This window comes from Nerophis lumbriciformis, linkage group LG33 (assembly GCF_033978685.3).
Source record: "Nerophis lumbriciformis linkage group LG33, RoL_Nlum_v2.1, whole genome shotgun sequence".
Lineage (NCBI taxonomy): Eukaryota > Metazoa > Chordata > Actinopteri > Syngnathiformes > Syngnathidae > Nerophis > Nerophis lumbriciformis.
In genome coordinates this window covers 4,919,008-4,946,987 of record NC_084580.2, presented here as the reverse complement: position 1 = coordinate 4,946,987, position 27,980 = coordinate 4,919,008, and the positions used below count along the sequence as shown (strand labels likewise).

The 27,980-nt window shown below is 38.8% G+C and overlaps 1 protein-coding gene across 1 annotated transcript; it reads right to left on the bottom strand.

Moving 5' to 3' along the window:
- gck (glucokinase (hexokinase 4)) lies at positions 1-27,260 on the bottom strand. The gene is made up of 10 exons (XM_061929000.1): positions 27,134-27,260; positions 20,441-20,603; positions 16,369-16,523; positions 12,348-12,467; positions 12,192-12,287; positions 12,025-12,124; positions 11,770-11,953; positions 9,367-9,522; positions 694-927; positions 1-620 (listed from the first exon to the last, which is right to left on the bottom strand). The coding sequence occupies exons 1-10, from the start codon at positions 27,140-27,142 to the stop codon at positions 473-475; spliced, it is 1,365 nt and encodes a 454-aa protein (XP_061784984.1). The 5' UTR covers positions 27,143-27,260; the 3' UTR covers positions 1-472.
- Between the last annotated feature and the right edge of the window lie 720 nt (positions 27,261-27,980).

Sequence of the window (27,980 nt, the reverse complement as noted above, 5' to 3'; positions counted from 1 at the left end):
AATTTTTTTAACCCAATGCAGCCCCCGAGTCAAAAAGTGTGGGGACCCCTGGTCTATGCTCCCAACCATTACTGGCCTACACTCTTCTATCATTTACTCTATGTTGCAACCTTTATTCCATCACATGTCCAGAGCAACTTTTCTTACCAATTAAATTTTTTCACTATGAAGATAAAGATACATTTGTTGCCTAAATCTCAACCCACAAAACAATAAAGCAACACGTTTGGTTTAAGACATACAGATAGATACACCATATTTACAAAGTAGGAATTGTCTACCTTGCACTATACACTCTTATAAATATTCATCAATGCCAAAGGACAAATTAGAAAATGATTTTGAGCAAGCTTTTATGCCTAGGTGATGGTTATAGGTGCAAAATGTAAATGTATTGAGGGTGCCTTCTAAACAAATATGGTGAAGCGCACTTCTTTATGTTAAAAGTTTAGTGGCCAGCCTGCTCAGTCTTTCACTGTTTTAGCAAACAAGCCGCCATCTTGCAGGCTACTGCTGAGATGAGAGCCGCCCCTCGCCCGCTGCCCTCCTCTGATTGGATGAAGGTGATCTCACAATGTGGCGTGAGCTCCCTGACAATTTTGTGGAACCTGTCTCGAAAACTGGACAGAAGAAAAGATGATGAGTAACAGCACCGTTCCGTGAGTCATCAAGTTATCAATTATGGTTCGTCACCACGGGTGAAGCTTGTAAACGGAGCCGTCCACTCCCACGGTGATCTTCAGGGCGTCTTGGCTGCGTCGCTCCCTCATCAGGTTGATGACAGCCGCCAAGCCCGCGCCGCACATGTGCGCCGAACGAGTCGAAACGCTCTCGCAGACCAGACGGAAAATGTCGCAGTCCAGCTCGGAGGCCCGCACGCCCAGCGAGGACAGAATGTTGAAAATGTGCTTCTTATCCCCCGAATCACTTTAAAAAAAAAATCATAAAAGTGAGGTGATCTTGCAGGTGTTATGACTGAGTGATTAAAACAAATAGTAGTTTAGCATTCGAGTGTGGTGGTATGTTTTTAATTAATAGCAACAATGCATATGAGAAAATTAATGTTTAGAAACCAACTTGTCTTACAGTTCTTATGATTTCATTTCCTAAGTCTGGCCTTCTGTTGGTGCCCACTCTCCCTGTTCTTTCTCTGCTGTGTTGGGCAACAGAGATCTCTGCACCAATACCTGTTTCACACAGCTTATCTGGCAAATTCACCATGTAAATTTAGACAATAAATTGACCTTTGATGCCAAGACTGACCGTATTTGTAAGAAAGCCAATCAAAGGCTGTTTTTCTTGAGGAGACTGAGGGGCTTTCAGGTTGATAGGACACTGATGGGGATGTTCTATTCATCTTGTATTGAATCTATTTTAACTTATTCCATCACTTCCTGGTTTGGTAACCTCAGTGTGGCCAATAAAAATAGATTGGGTGGTATAATCAAGGTGTGCCAAAAGACCATAGGCACTACCTTGAACCCCCTGAACCAGATCTATCAGGCCAGAGTCATCCAGAAGGCAAAGGCAATTCTGGTCAACCCTCAGCCCCCTCTCTTCTCAGAGTTTAGACTCTTACCCTCAGGATGCAGGTACGCCCCTACTAATAGAAAGGCCAAAAACATCAGATACATAAGATCCTTTGTTCCCTCAGCTGTTGCCTTTACAAATGAGCTTAAACAAGCTTAGCTGCTATGTAGTCACTTTAGTGGGAAGCGACGTGTAATGATTAGTTTTTATTGTTTTACAAATGTTTTTAGTTTTTAGTTTTTAGCTCAATGCTTTCATGATGGTTTGTATGTTGTATGTATTTTATGTATTTGTACCTTGTTTTTAATGTTGCACCTTGTTTTTTACTGTTGTACCTCGTTTTACTGTTGAACCTTGTTTTTTAATGACTACTGCTACAAACCAAATTGCCTCTCGGGGACAATAAAGATTTTCTAAGTCTAAGTCTAAGTCTAAATATTTTCTTTCTTGTATACATCATAGTAGAGGGGTGTCAAACTTGTTTTCTTTGAGGGCCATGTTGCAGTTTTGGCTGCCCTCAGAGGGCGGGCCGCTTGTAACATTAATAAAAGAAACATACATGTACTGTATAAGGATTAGCCGCATGATATTGTCACACCATTACCTATGCATTTGATTAGAAAATGTATATATTACCTACACTGTAAGAAAAAAAAATATCTGTGGATTTGGCAGAATGTTACCATAAAATTTACAGTAAAATGGTCACACTCTAATTTACTGTAAAATTCTGGCGATTGAGCTGCCAGTTTTTTGTTAGTTGTGTTTTTGCATTCAAAAATATGGTTGCTGTTTTCACAGTGTATTACTGTAAATGTAAAAATGGTACCAGAGTTTTTTTCTTCCGGTAGAATTCTGAAGACCGAGCTGTTTAAAAAAATATATATTATCATGTTTGCAGTGTACAATTTGATGGATAACTTGCTTTGAAATCATAAGGCTAAGTAGATATTTACGTATGTTTTTATCCCAAAATGTTTCGAATGTAGGATAATATAATATCTGTTGCATTATTATATAGATCAAGTTTAAAATATATATATTTGCATGCAGTACATGTCTTTTTTCCTCCTGTCAAAATAAAAAAAGAGGGGACCTTGAGTTTGACACCTGTGTCAAAATACTTGGTACGTTTGTTTATTATTGTATTGCTTATTGTATTATATTGCTTTTTTTATTTTCTGTATTTTATTTTCCTAATATGTATACATGAAGAAGAACTGTGACACCCAAATGTACCCCCCTAAAGTTTGTTAAAGTAATCATGATTGGTGAATAGCCCTGCCATTTTTAAAATTGGGCTTTTGGTCACACATCATTCTGCCCTTTTATGAGTTTAGAATTCTTACAGTATATGGATTTTGTATAGTAACAAGTTGCCAAATAGAAATAAATATTAGGGACAAACTGAAATTTGTAAAAACTTTACACATTTTGTTGTTACAGCCTTATTCCAAAATTATAATAACATAATTTGATCCACACAATTCTACACCAAAAACCTCATAATGACAAAATGAAAACGTTTTTGGAAAATTTTTTTGGACATAAAAATAAAAAAAACTCTGAAATTACAAGTACATAAGTATTCCCTTTGCCATGAAGCTCAAAAGTGAGTTCAGGTGCATCCTGTTTCAACTGATCATACTTGAGATGTTCCTACAGCTTAATTGGAGACAATCGGTGGTCAATTCAGATTTGGAAAGGCCAACACCTGTGTATATATATATATATATATATATATATATATATATATACATATATATATATATATATATATATATAAATCAGTGGCGGGCCGTGCGTTTCCCACCTAGGCCTTCAGTGATCTCCGACTTCAATGATTACCTCTCAAAATACTATCATTGATGTCACCACATGATCATTGCTGGAGAAATACAAACCCCGTTTCCATATGGGTTGGGAAATTGTGTTAGATGTAAATATAAACGGAATACAATGATTTGCAAATCCTTTTCAACCCATATTATATACAATTGAATGCACTACAAAGACCAGATATTTGATGTTCAAACTCATAAACTTTATTTTTTTCTTCAAATAATAATTAACTTAGAATTTCATGGCTGCAACACGTGGGAAAGGGCATGCTCACCACTGTGTTACATGGCCTTTCCTTTTAACAACACTCAGTAAACGTTTGGGAACTGAAGAGACCCATTTTTTAAGCTTCTCAGGTGGAATTCTTTCCCATTCTTGCTTGATGTACAGCTTAAGTTGTTCAACAGTCCGGGGGTCTCTGTTGTGGATATTTTAGGCTTCATAATGCGCCACATATTTTCAATGGGAGACAGGTCTGGACTCCAGGCAGGCCAGTCTAGTACCCGCACTCTTTTACTATGACGCCACGTTGATGTAACACGTGGCTTGGCATTGTCTTGCTGAAATAAGCAGGGGCGTCCATGGTAACGTTGCTTGGATGGCAACATATGTTGCTCCTAAACCTGTATGTACCTTTCAGCATTAATGGCGCCTTCACAGATGTGTAAGTTACCCATGTCTTGGGCACTAATACACCCCCATACCATCACAGATGCTGGCTTTTCAACTTTGCACCTATAACAATCCGGATGGTTCTTTTCCTCTTTGGTCCGGAGGACACGACGTCCACAGTTTCCAAAAACAATTTCAAATGTGGACTCGTCAGACCACAGAACACTTTTCCACTTTGTATCAGTCCATCTTAGATGAACTCAGGCCCAGCAAAGCCGACAGCGTTTCTGGGTGTTGTTGATAAAACGGTTTTTGCCTTGCATAGGAGAGTTTTAACTTGCACTTACAGATGTAGCGACCAACTGTAGTTACTGACAGTGGGTTTCTGAAGTGTTCCTGAGCCCATGTGGTGATATCCTTTACACACTGATGTCGCTTGTTGATGCAGTACAGCCGGAGGGATCGAAGGTCACGGGCTTAGCTGCTTACGTGCAGGATTTCTCCAGATTCTCTGAACCCTTTGATGATATTACGAACCGTAGATGGTGAAATCCCTAAATTCCTTGCAATAGCTGGTTGAGAAAGGTTTTTCTTAAACTGTTCAACAATTTGCTCACGCATTTGTTGACAAAGTGGTGACCCTCGCCCCATCCTTGTTTGTGAATGACTGAGCATTTCATGGAATCTACTTTTATACCCAATCATGGCACCCACCTGTTCCCAATTTGCCTGTTCACCTGTGGGATGTTCCAAATAAGTGTTTGATGAGCATTCCTCAACTTTATCAGTATTTATTGCCACCTTTCCCAACTTCTTTGTCACGTGAAGCTGGCATCAAATTCTAAAGTTAATGATTATTTGCAAAAAATTGTTTTTTTATCAATTTGAACATCAAATATGTTGTCTTTGTAGCATATTCAACTGAATATGGGTTGAAAATGATTTGCAAATCATTGTATTCCGTTTATATTTACATCTAACACAATTTCCCAACTCATATGGAAACGGGGTTTGTACTATACAGGAACACATTTACGCCATGCCCTACTGGTCATTGAAACATATCAACAGTATACAAAACGGGTTAGATATAAAGATATATTAACTGCCCTGACCACATGATGGCGACAAATACACATGTAACAATGTTAATTAAATGTCAAGCATGAAACACTTTAACAACAAGAGTTTCCAACTTTTAGTTGCAACAGAACAGCTACTGTCAACAACTTGCTATCTGATTGGCAATCGCAACTGTCTCTCAACTCTATGTTTTCTCAAATGCATCGGCTAGCAGTTCCGATGAGTATCCAATCACAGGACGCGTAAATGTCACGTTCAACGTGAGGCCATCTAGAAGGCCTTACTGACAACAACTCGTGATCTGATTGGCTATCGCAACTGTCTATCACCTGTATGTCCCCGCGCTGACGCCAGTATTGTTGACTCTGAAGGCGTCTGGCAGATTTGGTACAGCATGGCAATGTAAGCTAGCTGAATTTTGATTGGATACAAACTAAAACTAAAAACAACAGCACTGGAAGGAGCATAATATGACATGAAAATAATATGAATAATTTTAGATATTTAGGGAAAGTAAATAAAAAAACAATTTTTATCTTTAATTATGATCATGATTTCTGGTTATGTTAAGCCAGCAGAGAAGGCCTTGCTGGCCCTGACAGCACACCACTGATATAAATATATATATAATTATATATATATATATATATGGTCTCACACTTGACTGTGCATGAAAGAGAACAAACCAAGAGAAAGAAATTATCTGTAGACGTCCAAGTGTCTCAAGGCACAAATCTGGGGAAAGGTACAGACAAAATATGTCCTACCTTCCATCCATTTTCTACCGCTCGTCCCTCTTGGATTCACGGAGTGGCTGAAGCCTTTTCCAGCTTTATTCAGGAAAAAGGCAAGGTACACCCTGGATAAGTCACCAACCTAATCACAGCTGTGCTACCTTGAAGATCCCAATGAGAACAGAAGCCTCCATCATCTGTATACGGAAGAAGTTTGGAACCCCCAGGACTCTTCCTATAGTTGGCCGGCCGTCTAATTTGAGTGATTAGGGAGGTGACCAAGAAGTCGATGGTCACTCTGTCAGAGGTAGAGTATTCCCCTGTGAGGAGAAGAGAACCTTCCAAAAGAGTAACCAGCTTTGCAGCAATCCACCAATCAGGCTTTTCTGGTAGAGTGGCCAGACGGAAGCTATTTTGTCACGGTTGTGGATGGGGTGGCTGGGTGAGGAAAACCCAATTGCAGGGAAGCTTATTCCAACAACATGCAAAGGACATACGATGATCAGACAGACAAAGACAAGACCGCAAACAGAGAACTAAATACTATACTAATACTAATTCGACAACTGAATACACCTTGACTAGACACAAAGAGGAGGAGAGAGCGGATTGGAGGAAACCAGGGCAAGATGCAGGTACAACCAATAGCACTAACAAGCACATGGGGAGCAAAACTAGACTTATACATAAAAATGACACTTAACATTAACATAAAGGGCAGATTCCAGACATCCCTAAAACAAAAATGAAGAGAGTCCAAAGTCATAGGTGGGTGGAGGGAGAAGTTGGCGGCAGGTCACCAGGCCCAGTGTCCCCAAAGCCAGCGGGGATGAGTCAGGTGGCAGCGGCGAGTTGCCACCTGAACTGGCGAGGCGGGCGTCCACAAACTGGTCACATATGTGGTCCACACCCAATTCCTGGGCATGGCTGCTGATGGCGTCAATAAAGAAGCTATCTTTGCGGCCGACGAGAAGGAGTGCGGGCGCTTATGCAGCAGACAAGCTGGCTGCCACCATCCTGAGGATGTTGGCGGCGGCCAAGGGGTGTAGCACAGGAGGTGGCGGCCTCGCTTGGCGTAGCGTAGGTGACCTCGCAGTAGTCTGTTTTTCTGATGGAAAAGACGCAATGAGTGGGAGGCGGGAGGTGTGCAGGAGAGTTGAAAATTCTTCCTGCACTGGAAAACTGGATGGGAACCATGATGTTTAAACCCCCTGTAGCCAAGGAGACACAAATCTGGAGGTCACGGGAGGATGGCTGCCATCAGCCTGCTGCCTTTGGGTCAATGAAGCCGTATCACTGAAAAGGAAAAGCCAACAGGGGAGAATCTACCCGTTGGGACTAAGGAACATGTGAACAGACCTGAAGCGGAAGCTTGTGAGATTAACAGTAGAGACAGGCTGGGAGGTGAACACGACCATGAGTGAGACTACTTGGGCGACCGCCAGGTTGACCACCAGGTGGTGGGCCAGAGTAGATGGCCAAAGAAGTGCCCAGGTAAGGGTCAGTGGTCAACTCATGGGAAGAGGAAAAAGAAGGGGAGAAAAATATATTGGTCAGAGTGGTAGGGACACAAGAAATATCAGGCTGACGACGATTAGGGCGGCGGCAAAGATGCTGGCGAGGACGCTGGTGCCATGTGCTTCCCGCTGGGTCCATTTATTGGTCCGATTGTACTGTCACGGTTGTGGATGTGGTGGCTCGGTGAGGAGGACCCAATTACATGGAAGCGAGGGGAAGGAACACTTTGGGGCTGTTTAACATACGACATGCAAAAGACATACGACGATCGGACAAAGACAAGACAGCAAACAGATAACTAAATACACTGACTAATTGGACAACTGATTACACCTGGAATAGACACAAGCGGGAGGATAGTGCGAATTGGAGAAAACCAGAGCCAGGGCAAGACAAAGGTGTAAACAATAAAACTAACAAGCACATGGGGAACAAAAGTAGATTTAAACATAGGAAGATTGACAACGGGTTCCATTTCTGGTTCCATTCCTTTGTAAAAGTTTCCCAAGATGCACCTGAAAGACTACCGGACCAAGAGAAAAAAAATCTCTGGTCTGATGAGACAAAGATTGAACTTTTTGGCGTGAATGCCAGGCATCATGTTTGGAGAAAACCAGGCAATAATCATCTCCAGGTCAATACCATCCCTATAATAAAGCATGGTGGTGGCAGCATCATGCAGTGTGGATGTATTTCAGCGGCAGGAACTGGAAAACGAGTCAGGATAGAGGGAACGTTGAATGCAGAAATGTACAGAGACATCCTGGATGAAAACTTGCTCCAGGGTGCTTTTGAACTCAGACAGGCGACTGTTCATCTTTCAGCAGGACAACGACCCTAAGCACATAGCCAAGATATCAAAAGATTCAAGACAACTCTGTTATTGAGTGGCCCAACCAGAGCCCAGACTAGAATCGATTGAACATCTCTGGAGAGATCTGAAAATGGCTGCACACCAACGCTTTCCATCCAACCTGATGGAGGTTGAGAGGTGCTGCAAAGAGGAATGGGTGAAACTGCCCAAAGACAAATGTGGCATCGTATTCAAAAAGACTTGAGGCTGTAATTGCTGCCAAAGGTGCTTCAACAAAGTATTGAGAAAAGGCTGTGAATACTATATATATATATATATATATATATATATATATATATATATATATATATATATATATATATACATATATACCCTAGTACATACCAAAAGTTTGGACTCATTTCAACGTGTTTTCTTTATTTTCATGACTATTTACATTGTAGAATGTCACTGAAGGCATCAAAACTATGACGCCTGTGAAGTGAAAACCATTTCAGGTGACTACCTCTTGAAGCTCATCGAGAGAATGCCAAGAGTGTGCAAAACAGTAATCAGAGCAAAGGGTGGCTATTTTGAGGAAAGTAGAATATAAAACATGTTTTCAGTTATTTCACCTTTTTTTGTTTAGTGCATAACTCCACATGTGTTCATTCATAGTTTTGATGCCTTCAGTAACAATCTACAATGGTCATGAAAATAAAGAAAACGCATTGAATGAGAAGGTGTGTCCAAAATTTTGGCCTATATATACACACATATATACACATATATATATATATATATACATATATATATGCATATACATATATATATGTATATATATATATATATATATATATATATATATATATATATATATATATATATATATATATATATATATATATATATTAGAAAAATATGATATTATATAAGAATACAACTTGATTTTAAGAAAAAGTTTCATAAAAAATGTCAGACAATGTATTTTTAATTTTAGAAGAATAAAGCAAATGTTCTCATGTTTTAAATGAAGGGTATTATTGAAAATGTTTTGCCTCATTTAATACACCTCAATATGGGCAGCACTAGTTGCACTTAGCAGATCAAAGCTGCACTCGACTTCTTGCCATGTTCGCACTAGCGTTGCCTCATCAATAATGGCAAGGACATCAGTCCTCCGTTGCTCTAGGGCGTTGATGACATTTAAAAATTTTCTGTTGGTGATCTTGTCATTGAGCGTGTGATCCTCACCTTTCCACCTGCGAGACGTAGCGCGTCTCAAAGCTGCCACGTGTCTTTAGGATCTCTGAGGCCTCACCGTTAAACATCAGGTTCTCGTTAACCAGCTTCATCGTGACCAGCCTCACCAGCTCGCCCATGTACTTCCCACTGATCAGCTTTTCAAAGCTGTAAGGAAGTTGCAACACAAAGACACGTATTGAGACACGCTGTGTTGAACAATTTCCCTTGTGGATCATTAAAGTTTGTCTAAGTCTAAGTCTAAGTCTAATTAGTGACATTAAAAAAAAAAAGAAGACAGGTTTAACACAGCAGGGATAAACGAGTCAAGCTGGGCACTCGTCCGGCATCAAAAGTAAACAGCCATTAGGCCAAGATCATTAATCTGACACGTTCACCATGAGACCAGTGCGCTGACGTATGAGGCTTCGGACCATTTATAAACATCCTTAAGGAAGAACAGCCGGTTGCTGAGCAACTGCACCCACAGCTCAGGTGAGAATCAGGTGAGAATTGCCACTGTGGGATGTTTGAATCTCAAAACAAGATCACCTCCGACAGGCTTGAACATATGTCACCTAGTCAGCATGGTATAGTGTACAGTGGCACCTCGGGATATGAGTTTAATTTGTTACATGAAGCAGTTCATACCGCCAAAAACTAGAACGGAAATCCATTTAATTAGTGTTTATCTCCCCAAAACATCCCAATTTTATCATGTAACATGCCTTTCAAAAATAAAGTTTTTTATTTTTGAAAGGCTTTTAGATAAGAAATATATATTACAAACAACCAGAGGGCTTTTATGAAGTAATGTGAAAACATCGGACAGAGTTCACATTGGAGAGTGGACTTTTACAGTATCTCTTTTGAGCTGCTTCTCTGTCAAGCACACCATCAGCAGCTTTGCCATAGTTTCATGAATAAATATCTGCCGTTTAGGTATTATTTTAATATTTATTTATTTATTTTATATAATTTAATATCAATGAATATCATCTGTTTCTTCTTCTCAGCACTCTACTCTCTTTGTACCAATTTTTGGAAAAACAAAGTTATGTCAATTTCTAGCTATAAGCAATTTTTAATTTTTTTTTTATTTAACCAGGAATAAATATCCCATTGAGATTAAAAACCTGGCAGTCCTGGCCAAGAGGCAACAGAGTTACATATAAAAATTGCATTCACATTACACATTAATGGACATCAAGTAAAACAGTTACAGATAACTGAGGCGCCTTCAAATGCTCTCAGTTTAGATTTAAAAGCATTAAAGGAAAAACATTTAGTCAGCTTCCAGTGTCTTTGTAGCATGTTCCAAGCACAAGGAGCTGCATAGACAAAAGCTTTTTTTCCCAGCTAAGTGTGAGCAAAAGGGACAGAGAACGACAGCGGATCGTTGGACCTCAGTGCATAAGAGTTCATACTCCTCTGTGAAATCAATGCACAAATGTATTCGGGTAATAGTCCCATAAGAGCCTTGTAAATAAAATAGTACCAATGACACTGCCATCCCACCCGAGAGTACAAGTCGCAGTGGTGGGTCATGGCTCTACAGTTTTTGATAAACCTCAAAGAAGCATGGTAAACACAGTCCACCATCTGAAGACAGGAATGAGGAGCATTCACATAAAAAAATCACCATAATATAGCACTGATACTGTAAAATGTGGCAGAGACAAGGCGTTTTTTTTTACATCAAAAGAAAAACATCTCTTATTACGGAAGAATAACCCCAATTTAAGTTTTAGTTCCTTCACCAGTTGATCAATAAAAGGTTTAAAAGGTTTAACTCATCCCGTCCTATTGCGCGAATAAGACGGGACGGGATGTTTGGCGTGATCTTAGCATTTGCTACGTCAACTAGCGTTGGGGAGGCTCCCTAACCCAAAAATATTTTAGAGTATCATCTAAAAAATCATGTCATTGTTAGTATACATTTGGAACATTAGCTATGGGATGGGATATGACTATTCATGCATGTGTTTTATCAGGGATAAAACCTTTTTTTGAGTGGGGATTGAATCATTTAGCTGTGAGTACTATACTGTATATGTGTTCACTCAGAAATGTTTGCATACAGTGAACTTCACTTTACGCACATATAAACCTCATGTGGTAAGAGTGTCCGCCCTGAGACTGGAAGGTCGTGAGTTCAAACCCCGGCCGAGTCATACCAAAGACTATAAAAATGGGACCCATTGCCTCCCTGTTTGGCACTCAGCATCAAAAGTTGGAATTGGGGGTTGAAATACCAAATGATTCCTGAGGGAGGCCACCGCTGCTGCTCACTGCTCCCTTCACCTACCAGGGGGTGAACAAGGGGATGGTAACAGAGGATAATTTCACCACACCTAGTGTGTGTGTGTGACTATCGTTGGGACTTTAACTTTAACTTTAAATTTTTCCACCTACAGTTGCTGTCCAGGGTTGATGGAGGTCTCGTCCACCACTCTGTCATATTCCAGCCTGAACTCCTCCAGTTCACCGTTGTTTCCGAACGCCCCCCACTCTGTGTTCACGCACATGCGGCCCTCTTCGCCTTCCACCAGCTCCACCGTCCTCATCTCTTCCATGTAGCAGGCGTTACAACCTGTACCTGTATTTTCCCCACATATGTTAAACTATGACTAGTGAGGCTTTTGTTCACTTGTTGCCATTGCTTCCTACCAACAATCATGCCGACTTCACAGCTGCGGTCCTCATAGTAGCATGATATCATGGTGGCTACTGTGTCATTCACCATGGCAACCACATCCATCTCAATGTCCTGTACAGTATCACAATTAAAGTCAAGGTAAAATGGGCATTTTGTATTTTGCTCAGTGCAAACATACCCCGCGTCTCTTGATAGCTTCTCTGAGTAAACCAACAATATTGTTTCCTTCGGCCCCAGAAGCCTTGAAACCTTTAGTCCAGTTGAGGAGGATTCCCTGCACACATAAAAACATACATCTAGAAGCACTGTTAGCAAAAAAATAGTGATGTTCTACCTTGTCCAGGTCCTCGTGGCGCACTGGGAAGGAGAAGGTAAAACCCAGAGGAAGCTTCTTGTGCTTGATATTGTGCTTGTCCAAAAAGTCGGACATGCACTCAGCGATGTAGTCAAACAACTGCAAAGATCGCAGAAACAGAAAATAACTTCATGCTCATGATAGCTGAGGTCTTACAGTACACAAACAATCAGAGTGAATGGAGTGTCTGTCATGTATTTATTGACATGATAAACACAATAAAGCACATCCTGGTTAAGACTACCGTCCACATGGGTAAAGGTGCGGCTTTGCTGCTTGAGGATGCTCACGTTCAAACGAGCTGCAAGCATTACTACTCTTCTCGGTGCGAGCATGTAAGCCAGGGGTGTCAAAGTCAATTAATTATCTATGATATTTGATTAGTATTAGAACCGGCCCGCACGCCACAGTTGCCTGCTGCTGTTTTGCACGCGCCAATACTCCATCAGTGTTGGCGCTAGGAATTTTCCAAATGGGGACCCCATCAAGTCATAAAAATGGGGTCCCGCAGTAAATTTTTGGGGTCCCACTTTTTTGTAACCATTTTGAAAACAAATGATAAATGTATGCATTATCCTGTTATATCTCACATTTTATATTGTGTTTTGGAAAAAGGTTGTCATAAATGTTACTTAATTCATTAAAAAACAAATAGTACAAAAGAAAACACATTTATATGCATATGTAAACTTATTCAGTTATAAACATTCATTCACTTTCTTCTTTCCTTCATGGATCTAAACATTACCGCTGCTGGTATTTTTTTTCTATATTTTTTTTGGTGATATTTTCACAATGTGTTTGTTCTATTTTTAGCCAAAGTAAGACACAGAAAACAATCTGAAGTTGACTTTATTTTGTAGTTTTAATGCCATGATTTTAATAGTCTGGCCCGCGTGTGCACAGATTTTCCTCCATGCAGCCCCCTGAGCTAAAATGAGTTTGACACCCCTGATGTAAGCCATTCATGCAGGAAGACAGTTTGGAAAAATGCATGATTTCACTCCCTGCTTCAACAGCAAAATAGCAAGCATGGCATCCATATTTAAATCATTTCATTCTCGAAGATCCCTTTTGTGAATGGCATATACAGTAAAAGGATGCACGCTTGCACAAAACAGCTGTGATTGACAGCCATGATCGCCAGTCATTTTATTCTGTAATTAGTTTTTCTTATTTTGACAATACAAATACATTTATTTGTAAAACTGTTCTCTTAAAACACTATTGGTAACATACGCTTGCAGTTTGTGGTGGTCTTTAATTATTATTTTTTAAACTGCTTCCCTGCTAGGCACTCAGCATCAAGGGTTGGAATTGGGGGTTAAATCACCAAAAATGATTCCCAGGCGCGACCACCGCTTCTGCTCACTGCTCCCCTCACCTCCCAGAGGGTGAACAAGGGGATGGGTCAAATGCAGAAGACAAATTTCACCACACCTAGTCTGTGTGACAATCATTGGTACTTAACTTTAATTATAAAAAACAGACAAGGGTGAGTTTGCAAGTAATGTAGTGCCCCGTTAGGTCCAGCAGATGGCAGTGTTAAAAAATGTTTTTTCCTGCAAACTTTTCTGCCAGCTCCCTAGCCTTTATCTCAGGGATGTCAAACACATTTTAGATCGGGGGTCACATGGAGAAAATACTACTCCCAAGTGGGCGGACTGGTAAAATCACGGCATGATAACTTAAAAATAAAAACATCTTCAGATTGTTTTCTTTGTTTAAAAATAGAACAAGCACATTCTGAAAATGTACAAATCATAATGTTGTTGGGTTTTTTTGTTTTTTTTTACTCTTACATGTTGCGGTTAATAGTAATCTATCTCTATTTGTCGTCATTTATATTTTCTGAATAAATTGTGATAATATTCATCAGTCTCAACCATTGGTGTTCATTTTCAATCTATCAAGATAAAAAAATGATATCAAAATCAAATTACAGTATGTTATTTATGTAGTTTGATAATTTTCCTCGACTGATATACTAACATCATGTGGTTTATTTTGTACACATGTAGCATGTCTACAAAGATGCAAAGATTTGCTGTTGTGACATCTAGTGCACATATTTAGAACAGCTGTTTCTTTCATTCAAAAAAATTTCAGGTTAATTTTTATACTTAGAAAACTCATCCCGCAGGCCAGATAAAACCTGTTCGCGGGCCTGATGCGGCCCTCCGGCCGTATGTTTGACATCCCTGCTTTAACTGATGCGTTGGGCAGCATGTCTCTCTGCCCCAAAGTTGCCAAGAAGTGTGTGCATGCGTATGAACCCCCCCTTTTTTTAATTGGCCATTAGGTTGCTAATAATTGAGCCCTGGGAATTCTTACTCACAATAAGTTGCAAATCAACAAAGTATTCTGGCCAAGTATTTGAGCAAAAAAGCTGATTTATTGTTAGCAAGCTAAAAAAAACACAATTTTTACACTGAACAGAAATATAAAAACACTTTTGTTTTTGCTCCCATTTTTCATGAGATGCAAAACTGTTTCTGTGTTCATACAAGGCCTTTTTTGATCAAATGTTGTTGACAAATCTGTCTAATTCTCCTTTGTAGATATTATACATCCATCTCACAGGTGTGGCATATCAAGATGTTGCATTGATATAACGATTACTGCACTGGCCACTATAAAAAGCAACCCTGGAATGTGTCGTTTTACTGTATTCTGCTGTCATGTTGCCTAACCTCAACACTTGCTACATCTGTGGCATTGTCTCTATCAACAGGGGTCCGTGACACCTAGGGGTTCTGCAGAAGTACTGCAGGGGGTCGTAAAATGTTAAGTTGATTGGACTTTTTCATACATAACATTTTACCACAAATGTAAATTATTTTAGATATTTAATATTTAAGAAAGCTAGCGATTAGCGCTCCAGTTGTCAGCTAGTGATTTGCACTCTAGTTGCCAGGTAGCAATTTACAGATAAGTTGTCCACTAGTGGCTAGCGGACAAGTTGTTAGCTAGCAATTAGCATACTAGTTCCCCATTAGCGATTGAATCTCTAGTTGTCCCCTAGCGATGAATGCACTTGCCAGCTAGCGATCAGCTCTCTAATTGCAAGCTAGGGATTTGCGGACTAGTTGCCAGCTAGCAATTTGTGCACTGGTTGCCAGCTAACGGTTAGTGGTCTAGGTCTAGTTTCTAGTTAGCAATTAACAGTCTACTTCCTAGCTAGTGATTAGTACACTAGTTGACAACTATTCATTTGAGCTCTAGTTGTCGGCTAGCGATTAGTGCAGCAGTTGCCAGGTAGCGATTAGCTCTCTAGTTGCTGTCTAGCGATTAGCGGACTAGTTGCCAGCTAATGGTTAGTGGTCAAGGTCTAGTTGCTTGCTAGCAATTATCAGTCTAGTTCCGAGCTAGCGATTACCACACTAGTTGACAACTATCAATTTTAGCTGTAGTTGTCAGCTAGAGTGCACCAGTTTCCAGCTAGCGATTAGCGCTCTAGTTGCTATCTGGCGATTTGCGGATTAGTTGCCAGTTAGCAATTTACAGACTCGTTGCCAGTTAGCAATTAACACTTTAGTTGCCAGCTCGTGATTAGTGCACCAGTTGCCAGCAAGTGATTAGTGCTTTATTTGCCAGCTAGCGATTTGCGCGCTAGTTGCCAGTCTAGTTGCTAACTAGCGATTATTAGCACATTAGTTGCCAACTATCGATTTTAGCTCTATTTGTCTGTGAGCGATTAGTGCACCAGTTACCAGTTGTGATTAGCGTTCTAGTTGCCAGTTATTGATTAGCCAGCTAGCGATTTGAGAGTTATTTGCCAGCTAGCGGTGTAGTTGCTAGGTACCGATTAGCACACTAGTTGACAACTAGTGATTTTAGCTCTAGTTGTCAGCTAGTAATTATTGCACCAGCTGCCAGTTAGTGATTTAGCTAGTTGTCAGCTAGCTATTAGGGGCATTACTGCTATTATTTCAATATATTAGTATTGCAAATAGTAAGGTACCTCTATGACACCATTTTTACAAGATATATAACTCACCATCTCAGCCGTCCCAGTCATGGTATCTTCAGGAATGGAATACATCTGGTTGTTGGTCTCTACCTTCCAGCTCCTCTCCTCGTCTGCACCCACCTTGACCAGCATCACACGGAAGTTGGTCCCTCCAAGGTCCAGAGCCAAGAAGTCGCCCACCTCTGTCCCGAACACAAATGTCAACAAACGGACAGTAGGGATTGAATTTGCACATTTCTTGATCAAATCCAGGGCAGAGACCATGCATGAGATGAGTCTGCGTGAGCCAATGAACAGACAATGAACTGCAGAGAGATGTCAAAGGGCAAGGTGCACAGTATTCTGGCCCACTAAGATGCTAGTACCGGTATATACTGTATCTTTAAATTGGACTTTCAGACTAAGAAAAAACTGTGAATACTTCTACAACAAAGTAACACATTTTCCTGGATAAGGAAAGGAACATGGAATTAGTATACAAATACATATTGGTAAGACCATAAATGCTACTCAGTTTTATAATAAAACATACAACTGTCAATAAGAAGTAATTAGTGTCATCGCTATTAATCTGTTCCAATGGGTCCTTTGAAAACCGAATTGTATGGAAACCAAAACAATTCTTCCCATTAGAAGCAATGTAAATCCAAATTACCAAAAATTTTAACACTTTTTGTACATAATAATTATAGCTCTATGTGCAGAAAACAATGATAAAATGCCTTTAGATGACAAATGAAATTAATTAAATTAGCATAATTTTTTTGAAGACCCTTGATGGCGACGAACGGCGAGGTGTGCGTGTGTGGGGGGAGGGGGGGGCTATTTGTTATAGTAGATTTATTTGTTATAGTGAATGTATTTGTTATAGTAGATGTATTTGTTATAGTGAATGTATTTGTTACAGTATATTTATTTGTTATAGTGAATGTATTTGTTACAGTAGATTTATATGTTATAGTGAATATATTTGTTATAGTAGATTTATTTGTTATGGTAGATTTATTTGTTATGGTAGATTTATTTGTTATAGTGAATGTATTTGTTATAGTTGATTTATTTGTTATAGTACATTTATTTGTTATAGTGAATGTATTTGTTATAGTAGATTTATTTGTTATAGTGAATGTATTTGTTATGTTTGTTACACGAATGCCATCTCTGTATTTTGCTATGACTTATTTCCTGAATTCAAGAGTATTTCTCACCTTCTTAATCAACATGCTCACATTTTTGCTATATCCAAGAACGCACAAACAAGAGTCGCGTGTTCACACAACTTTGTTTACAACTGATAAAATCACACACATGTTTAAGACAATTTTGCTCTCTGAAAAACTACGAAAGACAGCCATCAAGCGCCATTTAATCTTTAAATGTTTGGTTATACTTACTGTAGCAGTGTGGTGCATTCAGTGACACTTTGGAAACACGAATTCTAAACCTCTTGTTGACTTTGATTGGACTATTACTAAAACTTTATTCGGCTCTATGGTGGGTTATTTTACAGCTGTAGTCAAGAAAAAAAAGAAATAGGTCTCCAGCTTGTGCTTAATTGTACTAAAACCAAGACATGTTTTTGGTTAAAAAAAATGTGTGTAAACCGAGGTATTTGAAAACAACATTTTTACCTTAAGTAAATTGTTTTCTTTTTCATGATAACCTCCTAATGGGCAACCTTTATTAACGTTGCAAGAATTAAAAAGTGAAATAAACAACCTCAAAAGTAGTAGGGTAGTAGAAGAGCCAAACTTTTTGAAAAATCGGACTAATTTAGTGCATGGACACGTACTGACTGCCTCACCGGCCATTAACCTCACCCGCAGCTCACTGCAATAAGTGACTAGAAAAGCACTCGGAGAGCAGGCCTGATTTTCCAAAAACAAAAAAGTCCTTAATTCAGACGGTGATCCAGATCAGCCCCATAATGTAATGACTTGTCTCTTATCCCACTTCTGACATTTCCTGAAAGTTCAATAAAAATGTGGCCATAATGTTTTCATCTATCTGTATGTAAATAAAATAAAATTAGCTGAGATAAGGCTCCAGCACCCCCCCGCAACTCCGAAAGAGACAAGCGGTAGTAAATGGATGGATGGATGGATAAACACACACACACACACACACACACACACACACACACACACACACACACACACACACACACACACACACACGCACACATTCTTGTATTTGTTACCTTCTTGAGACCTCTGAAAAATGTCTACCTCTGTAGGACCACCCTTTATAGATTTATAAAGATTTGTATTTACAACATTAATAATATATACATACTATGCAAATATAAAAAGATAAGCTTTCAGGTAATCTTTTTTTTTTTGTTTGTAATTGGTTTCTAATCTTCATCATTTACTTCAAGTTATTACAGTAGGTCTCTATATACATATTTATTTCATTTTTTTATTTTTATTAATTTTGGCCAAAGGGGGCACATTTCAATTTCTTACACACGCTTGTTATTACATATGTTGGCCAGAGGGGGAGCACGTAAAATTTTTTACACGCACTTGTTATTTCATTTATTGACCACTTTTTAAAACCGACACACAGTAAAGCGGTACACAATGGATACAGTCAATTTGAAAAATCCCTCATTTTTGGAACCACCCTAAGTTTGATAGATTTCACCACCACGGGTGCAAATGAGATCTTTATTTTTTGTTTTTTGTAATGTGCTTAAGGCCGATGACAAACGAATCACGGACCACAGATGGCCCCTGTGCCGCACTTTGGGCAACCCAGCTGTAAAAGCGAACTGTTAATGGCCACTATAGTCTTAGTACCGTAGAGTATTTGTTCATACTATGGTCACATAAGGGACACGGGTTGTCTTACATCACACCGGAAGTCGTAAAATCAGCTGTTCACCAGGCGGGTTTTTTCGGGGATGAATAGGGAAGTCCTTCTTTAGCTGCCGTCTTGTTTTATCATATATTGCTGCCTTTGCACCTGTCAATGTTTACTTTTGCATGCACATTAAATCAACAAAAAATCCTGACTTTGGAGCCATGTTAACGGACTCTAGTATTTGGCTTTCCATTAGATGCAATGGTTTTCCTAATTGGGACCATGATTTCAGTCCTAACTTGTTCACTTGTTCCTCATATGGAAGGTACTTTTCCTTGTTGCTGTCTCAAGAAGGGTAGAAATACAACAACACACACACACACACACACACACACACACACACACACACACACACACACACACACACACACACACACACGCACACACACACACACACACACACACACACACACACGCACACACACACACACACACAGAAACCTAAAGATAATGTAACATAGTAGAAATTATCCAGATCAGGCCCAAAATCTAATCTGTTTTTCTTTATCCCAGTGATTCTCAATTTGTGGTACGTGTACCACTAGTGGCACGCGGGCTCTATCTGGTGGCATGCCAAAGAATCACTTGATTAAAGTACAGTGTTTTATTTCCCTATATTCAAGCAGTGTTACTGTTCAAACTGTTACAATTGCCAATTGACAATATGAAATACAACTGTTGAATAAAACCACTGCCTTGTTTTAATGAATACTTAGGCCTACTACTAGGGGTGGCATGGCGCGGTTGGGAGAGTGGCCGTGCCAGCAACCTGAGGGTTCCTGGTTCAATCCCCACCTTCTATCAACCTTGTCATGTCCGTTGTGTCCTTGAGCAAGACACTTCACCCTTGCTTCTGATAGGTCGTGGTTAGGGCCTTGCATGGAAGCTCCTGCCATCAGTGTGTGAATGTGTGTGTGAATGGGTGAATGTGGAAATAGTGTCAAAGCGCTTTGAGTACCTTGAAGGTAGAAAAGTGCTATACAAGTATAACCCATTTACCATTTACCATTTACTACACTACTGTATTTTAATGTTGGTCATTATGGTGGTACTTGGAGATCCAAGTTTTTTCTGAGGGGGTACTTGGTGAAAACCACTGCTTTAGCTCATTTGGGAAATTTCCTAAAGGTTTCCTGAAAATCCGGCCATGACTTTTTGAGTTATTTTGTGGACTAACTCAAGACAAACCAACAACAACAATTGCATCATGCAGGATTTGATGGAGGTTTACCTGATCCCTCTGGAGTGGAGCAAACATAGGTGGGCAACATTTTGACGCTGGCTTCTTCGTGCGTTTCTAAACGCAATCCTCTGTCCATCTCTCTCTGCATCCTCTTCATGATCTCTTTCAGTTCTTCTTTTTTCAGCCTGAACTCGGACAGGACTTGATCTACCTGCGACCAAAACAAGAGATGACCATGATGAACACAATAAAACAACTGGGTCGTGACATCTCAATACCCTAACAGTAAGTTTCTTTGACGTCTTACCATCAACTGAACACTATTGACCACAGGGCTGACACAACAAGACGTCTTCACCATCTTCTCCAGATATGAGGTGACACACGGCATTTTTACCAGCAAACGTTAGGTGTGTCGTGAGTGTGTGTTTTTATGCAAGCAGTCAGTCAAGTGGGAGTGCCACTGGATGAGGCTCATCTATTTTTATGCAACAGGTGATGCCAAAACACCATCTATCACTCGTGTGCATGTGAGTGTGTACGCGCCCTGCACTTAAACATCCCATTAGCAAATGTAACCTACTTTTAAGACTCAGTAATACAACCTGCAGTTACTTCAGTAATAAAAATTTTCAATCATGTGATAAATGTTTTTGATCCAAGTATAAGATTTTTTAACATCACATTTTATTTTCATTTGCGTTTTTTTATCAGATGTTTTTTGTATGCATTTGTGTATTTGTATTTGAAAAAGAACATGTTAACATTAACTCATCAGAAAACATTCGGGTTATACAAAATATACAAAATAAAGAATTTCAATAAAGACATACTGCATATAAATAGTCAAAACATAAACATGTAGTACACAATATTGTATCATATTTGATCATATTTTCACATTTGAAATTAACTTACGTACTTAAATACAGTGATGGGCAGTAACAAGACATGTAGCGAAGCTGCGTAGTTTAACTACATTTTCCAGTAGCTTGGAAGTCGCATAGCTACTTTTTCAACGAGTAGCTTTTCCTGTACCTTAGCCACTTTTAGACCCATGTAGCTAGGAAGCTACATAAGATCCTAAGTCAGGGGTGTCAAACTAATTTTAGCTCAGGGGCCGCATGGAGGAAAATCTGTGCACACGCGGGCCGGACTATTAAAGTCATGGCATTAAAACAAAAAAATAAAGACAACATCAGATTGTTTTCTTTGTCTTACTTTGGCCAAAAATAGAACAAACACATTCTGAAAATATTACAATAAAAATAGAGAAAAAAATACCAGCAGCGGTAAAGTTTAGATCCATGAAAGAAAGAAGAAAGTGAATGAATATTTATAACTGAATGAATGTACATATGCATAAACATGTGTTTTATTTTGTGTTATTTTTTTATTAATAAAGTAACGTTTGTGACAACCTTTTTCTAAAACACAATATAGAATGTGAGATATAACAGAATAATGCATACATGTATTATTTGTTTTCAAAACGGTTACAAAAAAGAGGGACTCCAACAATTTACTGTGGAACCCCATTTTTATGACTTGATGGGGTCCCTGGGAACCCATTTTGATAATTCCTAGCACCAACACTGATGGAGAGACCAATTCTAATACTAATCAAATATCTCCCCGGGGGCCATAGATAATTCATTCACGGCCCGGATCTGGCCCTCGGGCCTTGACTTTGACACCCCACGGGGGCGTGGTTGGGGGCGTGGTTGAGAGGGGAGGAGTATATTTACAGCTATAATTCACCAAGTCAAGTATTTCATATATATATATATATATATATATATATATATATATATATATATATATATATATATATATATATATATATATATATATATATATATATATATATATAAGAGATAATAGACTTTCAATGAATTCTAGCTATATATATATATATATATATATATATATATATATATATATATATATATATATATATATATATATATATATATATGTATGTATATATATATATATATATATATATATATATTTTTTTTTTTTTTTTTTTTTAATTATATATGTATATATATATATAAATAAGAGAAATACTTGAATTTCAGTGTTCATTTATTTACACATATACACACACTCATCTACTCATTGTTGAGTTAAGGGTTGAATTGTCCATCCTTGTTCTATTCTCTGTCACTATTTTTCTAACCATGCTGAACACCCTCTCTGATGATGCATTCTGCTTCGTCTCCTTGTTGTGTGCGCAGTTGTGCACTGCACTCTCTAGAACCCCTAGATGTTATTGTCACATATGCATGTACAGTAGATGGCAGTATTGTCCTGTTTAAGAGTGTCACAACATTGCTGTTTACGGCAGACGAACTGCTTTACGGTAGACGAAAACGTGACTGCTGTTGTTGTGTGTTGTTGCCGTGCTGGGAGGACGTTAATGAAACTGCCTAACAATAAACCCACATAAGAAACCAAGAACCCGCCCTTGATCATTCTACAGTTATTACGTGACTGGGCAGGCACGCTGTTTATATTGTGGGAAAGCGGACGTGAAAACAGGCTGTCGACACGTCACTCAGGTCCGCATGAATTTCGGGAGATTTCCGGGAGAAAATTTGTCCCGGGAGGTTTTCGAGAGAGGCGCTGAATTTCGGGAGTCTCTTGGAAAATTCGGGAGGGTTGGCAAGTATGGGCAATGTTTTTGTCAAGTTGTAGATAGATTCTGTTTTTTACTGTAGGTAGAGAATGTGAATAACATTATAGGAGTGGGCCAAAGAGAAGGCAAACTAAACAAATACATACAGTGGGGTGTGGGACCCCTAGAGGTAGTTTTAGGGTGTCCCCAGCTAAATGACATTTAGGTAATAATAATGGACCCTTATTGGGTTCATTTGTACACTCCCAGTTACATCCATTCATCCATCCATTTTATTGTCCCTGTCTGGGTCGCAGGGGTGGCTGGAGCCTATCCCAGCTGCATAAATGTCGTTAAATGTAGCTCTTGGTTGAAGCAAGCTACTTTTGCAGTGTAGCTTGTAGTGTCGCTTGTGAAAATTCTCCGGGGAAAGCTCCCCCTGTGCTTAGCCCCATTTAATTGAGAGTAACTTGTAGCTTAGCTTACTACATTTTCCAGGTAGCTTGCCCAGCACTGCCAAATGTATGATACTATACTAATGTATAGTATTTAATTTAGTATACTGTTTCACTTTTTTTTTCTTTTTTTTTCTTTTTTACAATATTTGGGTGTAAACTGCCTACCATGATGAGAGAAGCGATGCATATACTGTATTTACAAAAGAAGAAAAGTAATCTACAAATAGAAAGAGTGCATGATGAATGACCCGTAAAGCTGACTCTCGCAAGAAGGTTATAGGAAAAGAGTGATTCAGAACTTTTCTTTACTCTGGCCTTGAACATCTGAATCATTGGGTTAACTAACTCCACACTTCATCATCCAGTACAAAGCCTCATTTCAAATGGCAACTTTCTGGCTTCAAGAAACACTAAAAGAAATACAGAAAATAAATTGTGATAGTTGTAACAGTTTCATTCAGTGAAAAAAGTATTACAAACAAACAACCAAAAAAGACTACAACACACCACTAGTATTTTTTTTTCATCATGTCTGGCTTTTAAAACAGCCTGCAGTCTCTGAGGCATGAACTTATTAACAAGTGACAAACAGTACTCTTCATCAATCTTGCTCCAACTTTTTCTGGTTGCTGTTGTCTGATCAGTGTTGCAGATTGAAGTCTTGTCATGGACCATCTTCTTCAAATCACGCCACAGATTATTAATTGAATTCAAAGCGCCATGCCATTGACCTTATATCTTTCTTCAAGGAACGTTTTTAACATTTTTGCTCTATGGCAAGATGTATAATCATTTTAAACATTATTTCATCATCCCCAAACATCCTTTTGATTGATGGAAAAAGAAAAGTGTCCAAAATGTCAATCTAAGTATGTGCATTTATTGAAGATCTAATGACAGCCATCTTCCCAGTGCCATTACCTGACATGGACATTTGCATGTTTTCTTCAGGCAGTCGTCTTTATAAATCTCATTAGAACGGCATCAAATAAAAGTTCCAGCATCATCACCTTGCCCAATGCAGATTCGCGATTCATCACTGAATGTGACTTGTATCCAGTAATCCATAGTCCAAGATTGCTTTTCCTAAGCCCTTTGTAACTTTGTTCTTTCCTGTTTTGCTGTTAACGATGGCTTTTATTTAGCTTTTTCTGTAATTAAATCCCGTTTCCTTGAGACAGGTTTCTTTTATGACGATGACTCCAGTTTCCGCCCATTTGTTCTTCATTTGTTTTGCTGTGCATTTTCTGTTTTCAAGACATATTGCTTCATGTTTACTATCTTAACGCGTTGATGTTTTCCTTGGTCAACCAGTATGCTTGCTATTTACAACCTTCCCATGTTGTTTGTACTTGGGCCAGATTTTAGACACAGCTGACAGTAAACAATCAACATATTTTGAAACATTGTGTAATTATTTACCTTCTTGAAGAAGTTTATAATCCTCTCCTTTGTTTCAATTGATATCTCTCATGTTGGAGTCATGATGTATGTCAATTCACCTAGTACAACAGCTTTGGTGTGAACACTACTGTTTAACTGCAGACTAATTAGTACATTTAATCTGATGCGGGTGTTAGCTTTGAAATTAAAATGTACACATTGTTTCCATAATTGTTTCTACTCTGCTTGATCTAAATATTAAACTGTTACTGACTCCCACATTTTACATTCTTAATTTATTTCAGTGTTTTTAAAACCAGAAAGTTGACATTTGAAATGATAGTTATTGATTATATTATATGATATGACATAGGATTACGACATAGTTTTGTGTCAGGTCTGTTATCTCTTTTTTTCTCCAACATTTAACAATTGAGTGAACATCCTCCAAGTCGAACAAATCCATCATTTGTTCTAGAGGCTGTAGTATGATTCAGTCAAGCAAACAATGATCAATTTCAAGCAAAACTGAGCAAACCCTGTGTACATAATATCCAACCACTGTATTTGCGTAAGAATGGTCACCTGTGCAGCCCAGACCTACTCATGCTGGGGTCCACAAATCTCTACCGGATTAGAGCTGTAGTCCAGCAACATGCTACATGCAAGGTCAATTTAGCTGGCATATGTTACTTATGCAAAAAGAGAACCAATGCATCCATGGAAATTACAGTCACTGTAACCCTATTTTTGGAATTGTATTATGTAGTTATCTAGTTTGTTGTGTTTTCAGTCGCTTTGGTGCATTTCTCTGATTAGAATAAAAAAATTCTCACAACTGTTAGTTCAACCGCTACAGCATGTAGTCATTTATGCACATCGTAAATTGCCAAAGGTTTTGGACATGCATTACTTTTACACAATTCTTCGCTGTTTTATAACTTTGTCATTTGCTTATAACATTAACTATATGCTCATGTATGCATTTGTTTCCTGAATACATTTCCTAAAATGATCATGGTGTGGGCTTCTGCGTGGCAAAAAGTAAAAGACGTGGAAGGAATCACATCGTACAGAGAACAGCCATAGATGTCCCAAGCCGAAAAGGAGAGGCTGTTACAATTTGTGCAGCCATCTTAGAAAATGGCGTACTCACCTATATTACCCGTCATGTTCCATTCAACACACAAGATCTGCAGACTTTTTTTTTAGAAATTATTCACAGGGACATTATACATGAGAAGGAGTGGGGTCTAACTAGAGACCATCACAAAAAGTATGTTGTTGTTCGGTATGATAGGATAGGATACGATAGAATATGTTTATCCCACAGTGGGGAAATTCTGTGGCTGTGGTGCAGATTGTACATAGAGTAAAAAAAGTTATATTTGCCACTCGAGGAGCTACTTTCCTTGCTACATTGCAAGCGAAGATATTTGCTCTGATATAAATGAAAATATGTGAAAAGACAGACAGGAACGTCTGGATGTGCATGAATGCTTTGTATACAGTACTGTGAATGTAGTATGGTCATGTACTACAGTATTGTTTACCAAAAGGTGTTTCTTAAGTTTTTTCTAAATAAGGGTGCATTTTTCTTGTGTACATCCATCCATTTCCTACAGCCTATCTCAGCTGCATTCGGGCGGTAGGCGGGGTACACCCTGGACAAATGTTGTAAAGAATTCGAATTGTAAGAACATATGCATTAAAAATATGAAATATACGTATTGAGTGTGTTACCTTACTAATTACAGTAATGTGCAACTTTACCGTGGTTTTCAAATGGCAAACGGCGCTGTCTTGATTCTTGATCATCAGGTAGTGTCACCAAGATATTACATTTTTTACATTTGAAAAAACGTATAAAGTGAACCGTTATAAAGAAAACATGGCAAAGCCATGCCACTATCTTGTTCGTAAACAATGGTGTCAGGACTTCTCATCTTGATGACACTTTCATTAACACGAATATTTGCTTTTGAAGAATTAACATGTTAAACAAGTGACAGTAGGTTTTGCAATTTGTAATCATTGTTTTAAGGAAATGCACTAACAAATGTTGAATCTGATGTGAAAAATGCACCAAAACTGACTGGTCATCTACAATGATGGATGGATGGATGGATGGACAGACAGACAGACAGACAGACAGACAGACAGACAGATAGACAGATAGACAGATAGACAGATAGACAGATAGACAGATAGACAGATAGATAGATAGATAGATAGATAGATAGATCAGACAAACGGACAGACGGACAGACAGACTACCTTATCCATTGTATGACGACAAAGATGTCTTGTTGACCATTGGTAATCTGCTGTTGAAATTCACTTGTCCTCCAAAGTTTTTTACGCTTATTATATTTGAACTGTCCTGCCCTTTTCAGGAAACTCCTTACTTCATTGAGAACAGCAGTAAATCTAGGCACAAAGCAACAGAAAAGTCCATAAAGTAACAAATGACTACTTTAAATGGTATGAATCACACTGACGTATCCCCACTGATGTGGTGTCCTGATATGTAAAATAAATGTCTGAAGATCTAAGCATCTCCATTTTTGTAGTTATACATCAAAAAACATCAAGAAGCATCCTCATCTTCATTCCAGTTGTTCCAAGTAGAGAGTTTGTCCTCAACAATACACCAGATCAGTCCCCAAAATAGTATTGCTTTGTTTTAAAAAAGGAATTTGTCTTCAATCCATCAAATTCCAGAGACAGGTTTTTAGCCCTGAAATCAAATCAAGAAACAAAGTTTTTGCTACAAGTTTCTTCAAGACTGCAGACGCAAGCCAAGCTCAGTTCCAGGAAAAGGAGGATGATTCACTCCTGGCCCGGCCGGTCAAACATTTGCACCCAGAACTATCACACCAAGTGTTGCCTTGGAAATGAATTACAGGCACACTTGTGCCGTCGAAAACACTCACCGCTGAGGTAAGTGGCCAGCGGGGAATTGTTAAATGGAGCAAAATTACCAGAGAAAACATCAATTGACGTTGCCACGACTGGAAAAAGAAAAACAGAAAATGGTTCAAAATATGTTCAAAACACAGAAATGGTTGCAATAAGACAAATCTTCTTTAATCATGCAAACTAATGACCAAAAATAATGACA